Below are 4,270 nucleotides of genomic sequence, written 5' to 3'. Positions count from 1 at the left end.
ATATCATCCTTTTGGGATTTCTTTGACTTTTAAATTTTCTTCTGATAGCTGCTTTTTTTCCAGTCACATGTTATTTTTATCTTATTTTGGGCTTCTTCAAGCCGGCCATTAAATGGCTTTAGTATTTTTTTTTTCATTACATGTAATCTTTTTTGATTAATATAAGGGCCACGCCCAAATTTTCCCCAAAAATAATTCAAAATTTTACTTCTACCCCTAACTACTGGCCTGAACCCATACCGCCGCTGACTCGCCTCCTCGGTCTTTGTCTTACCTCTGTCCAAATGGAAGCGCCGGCGTTCTCCTCCACAAGTAGGTATCGTCTTCTCCCATGTCGTCCTCTCTCGCGTGGCTATGCGGCGTGGAGTCCGGGAAAACCCTACTTCGAACGCAGGATTTCTCTATCTGTTCGCGCTTTCTCCGAGGACTCGAGTAAGAATCGTCCCACGAGTCACCATTTTCTGCCATTACAATACGCGTCTGATCGTATTTTTGCACTTCTCTTCTAGCTGTTACTCTTCTTGACTATGGCGCTGGCAATGTCAGAAGCGTGCGGAACGCCATTAGGCACCTTGGCTTTGACGTCAAATATGTAATTTTGGTTTTCAAAAACTTTGATTTGGCTTTTATAATGTGTTAGGTTCATTTTCTATTTATTTCTTTGAGCTTTTCTTTATCTTGAATTCTGCACAGTTTCTTAGTATTATTTGGTTGCAATTAGTGCAAAGAATCGAGATTCGGATATTTAAAATGTTTTCTCTGCCTAGATACTTTACATCCGAGCAATTCTTTACCATAGTCCCCTTTGGAGGTTGATGCGCTTTAACCCGTAAAACTTGATGGCTGTGATTATGGATGTAGATATTATGCAAGATGCATGGCCATTTTTTTTTTCCTAGAACATTACTAGGAATCAACCTTGAAACTTGGATTGCATTTCCATTGAAAAGTTTGTTAAGTTGAATCAAAACGGCTAATGGAAGAAGAAAATTATATATATCCACGCAGTTGGTACACATTTGTTTTTAGTTTGTACATTGGACGGTGTTTAGTAATTGCACTTCTGTGTGCTGTGGATTTGTTTCATTGGTGTTGTGAACTTTTCTCTCTTTGTTTACCATTACTTCCTGACAGTGTGGAATTCAAGGATTCCTATGGACTCGTGTGTTGCTTTGGTCTGTTGCTCCAAACATGGATTTTCTCTTCTTATACATGTAAATGTATATGATTTTCTAAGTTCTTAGACATTTTTTTTTGTGCATTTTCATGACAGATTTAGCAAGTATTTATATAAAATCTGGTAATATTCTTAGGTAAACAAACCAGAGGATATTCTTAATGCAAAGCTCCTTGTTTTCCCTGGGGTTGGTGCCTTCGCATCTGCAATGCATGTCTTAACTAACAATGGGTGAGTATTACTAAAAATTTTTGCATTGATTTTATTTAAAATATTGTGTACCTTTTACTATATTTTCTTTCACCAACTATGAAATCAGTATCAGTAAACTTTAAAATGTTGGTAAAAGTAAAAAGTTTGTTCATATATCACAACTAGCCACCTTATTTTCAGCTTAATTGTTATTGAATTTCATTTAGTTATTTTTCCTATTTCTTTGCATTATTTTTGTGCATTGCCATCCCTTGAATTCCCTCTTCCCCTACTCTTCGTACTGATTAGATGTTTTTCGAAGGAAAATGGCTTTTACTATCACAGTCCTTGTAATTAAAGAGGAATTATTTGTCTTAAGTGCATTTTTTTCATCCAATACAGGGTGAGAAAATACATTCCATGTTTAGTCACATCTGTTGACTGCACATCGGGATTATTCTATCTGAATGTTGAGTAGGACTAAATGTTTTCTAATTGGATTTTCCTTTAAAAAAAGAGGTTCTTTGTTAAAGCAAAATATGCTGGTGAGTTACTGATGTTTTCTGGTGTCTTTTTTGTTGGAAATGTTTATGCGGGCAAAAATGTGAGGAATTAAGTATTTTGTATTCTACTTAACTTTTATGTAAAACAGAATAGGTTTCTACTTCAACATCTTTATATTTATTCATTTTATCATTGGTTTGAATTTCCAATTAATCAATCAAGTGGAAAACTATGGTATTTAAAATAGCATTTAATGGATAAAATACCAATGAAATTTTAGAAGTTCCTAGTTGCATTTTTTAAAGATTATTTCTGTTGAAAAATAACTTAAGATAGGGTTAAAGTTCAGCAATTTACTTAATTAATTTTAGTTGGATGAAAATCTAGAAATTTTGTACCAATCAAGGTTAATTTGCAATGATTGTAGGCTTGACATAGTTTTGATTATGGTAGTTTCTTTACTTTTTCAATTGTGTGTGGCAGATGATATTCAACATGGCCATCAACTGCCTTGAAGTAGTAGGACTCTTTGTATGGTATAAATTATTGGAAACATACGAGGATTTGAAGTGTTTAAGGGATGCCACTTCATTAATTGTATTCAGTTCATACATAATACCTCTTTTAAGAAACACCGATTAACCACGGGCATTGGATATATGCTATTGCTATCTACTAGGAGGTAAACTGCACTTTTGTATTTTTGCTCTATAATGAAAGAGCTTTTTGAGGTAGGTTCAAACATGTTCTTGGCAATAATATGAGACAATGGGACTACAAAAAAAAAAGAAAAAAAAAAAGAAAGAAAGAAAAGAAGACAGTTTCCCACTTGAATATCAATTGCATTTTATAAGTTCCTTTTATTAGTTTTTCAACATTATCTGTAGCAAAAAAATGTATGATGCCCTGGAATTCAGCAATTCATTACTTTAATTATAAAGCTTCACTCTGTTTAACCATGGTGTTATGAGTTCTCGATTTATCAATTTGGAAACCATGTTCAAATAACATTATAAATATTCGTTGTTAAATTTGTTATACATCATTTATGGCTAAACCGATGTATGATAGTCCTGAAATACGACAGGATTACTTCTTTAAAGATGTAACCTTTATGCATAAAAATAGTTTATCTTGCCGTGCTCCTAATTAATTTATAGTATTGTGATGCCTCTCTGGTTTTGATTATGAGGGTTGCTCTTACATTTCAGCTTGTACTTAACAGGTCCAAGTCATAACTAACCAATGACCAGTACCTTGGAGGAGCATATCCCAAATGGAAAATTTAGTTAATAAGTTTAATCATGAGAAGATTGCCATATCTATTATTCCTTTTTGTTCTTACATCCTTTCTATATATGTTTAAATCGACGGATAGCATTATTGTGACACTTACCTATTAGCAGTTATGTCATTCTGTTTTGTAAAATAGAACTAAATCGATGGCTACTTTTACCTATCAGCATTTATGTCATTCTGCTTTGTAAAACATGACTAAATCAAAGGCTACTATTTGACGAAATAATTGAAATTTTCATTTGTATTTGTAGGTTGGCAGAAGCACTCTGTACGTATATAGAGAAAGATCGTCCCTTTCTGGGCATATGCCTTGGTCTTCAACTGCTTTTTGAATCAAGTGAGGAGAATGGTCCAGGTGATTCTTGAATTCCTTTTTCCATAATTTATGAAGCGTACCATGTTCAGCTATGAACATCATAAGAACAAATAAGTCAGCTGACTTAAATTGTTGCATCTTGTTTATATTACTTTCCTAAGTTCTTGCTTAAATAATTTATAATTAGCTTTTTTTTATGTTTAATTGAATCAGTTAATTTTGAGCTTCCTTTTGATTTTTGGTTCTTCTGGGTATGTTGATAGTGGAAGATAAGATTAGAGAGAGTCGCCTTAGATGGTTTGGTCACATTATATGAAGGCCTTCTGATGACCCGGTTAGGAAAGTTAAGGTATTAGATTTGACTTATGTTAAGATAGGTAGAAGTAGACCTAAAAAGACTTGGTTAGAAAATATTAGAAATGATCTTTCTTGATTAGATTTAAATGAGAATTTGACTTTTAATATGACACAATAGTGAAAAAGGATTCATGTAGCCGACCCCACGTAATGGGACAAAGGCTTGATGTTGTTGTTATTGTTGCTGCTGGGTATGTTGATAGTGTTAAGCATGATGTATCAAGCATGGAAACTTTGACCTGGTTGTTTTAATGGTACTTTTTATTGCCTGGCTTCAAGGAACTCTATCATTTCACTTCTTAAAATTGAAATAGCTATCTTCAAGAAACCATTATCGAACTTGGTAAACCACTAGATGAAGTCCTTTTTCTCTTTTGACTCAGTTATTCCCTTGCTAGTAATGAATATTATGAAACTTTTTTTTT

General features: G+C 33.4%; 1 protein-coding gene across 2 annotated transcripts in view; it reads left to right on the top strand.

Moving 5' to 3' along the window:
• Window positions 1-231: 231 nt before the first annotated feature.
• The window catches only part of LOC110099439 (imidazole glycerol phosphate synthase hisHF, chloroplastic-like), a 5,242-nt gene continuing 1,203 nt past the window's right edge, over window positions 232-4,270 (top strand). For both annotated transcript variants that reach the window (XM_028696405.1, XM_028696404.1), the window contains exons 1-4: window positions 232-432; window positions 510-592; window positions 1,314-1,408; window positions 3,424-3,527. In XM_028696405.1, the coding sequence (XP_028552238.1) occupies window positions 285-432; window positions 510-592; window positions 1,314-1,408; window positions 3,424-3,527 (430 nt within the window). In that variant the 5' untranslated portion in view covers window positions 232-284. The remainder of the gene's footprint in view (window positions 433-509; window positions 593-1,313; window positions 1,409-3,423; window positions 3,528-4,270) is intronic.

This window comes from Dendrobium catenatum, unplaced genomic scaffold (assembly GCF_001605985.2).
Source record: "Dendrobium catenatum unplaced genomic scaffold, ASM160598v2 fragScaff_scaffold_743, whole genome shotgun sequence".
NCBI lineage: Eukaryota > Viridiplantae > Streptophyta > Magnoliopsida > Asparagales > Orchidaceae > Dendrobium > Dendrobium catenatum.
The sequence above is the reverse complement of the archived record's forward strand: the minus strand, read 5'-3'. Positions and strand labels throughout refer to the sequence as shown.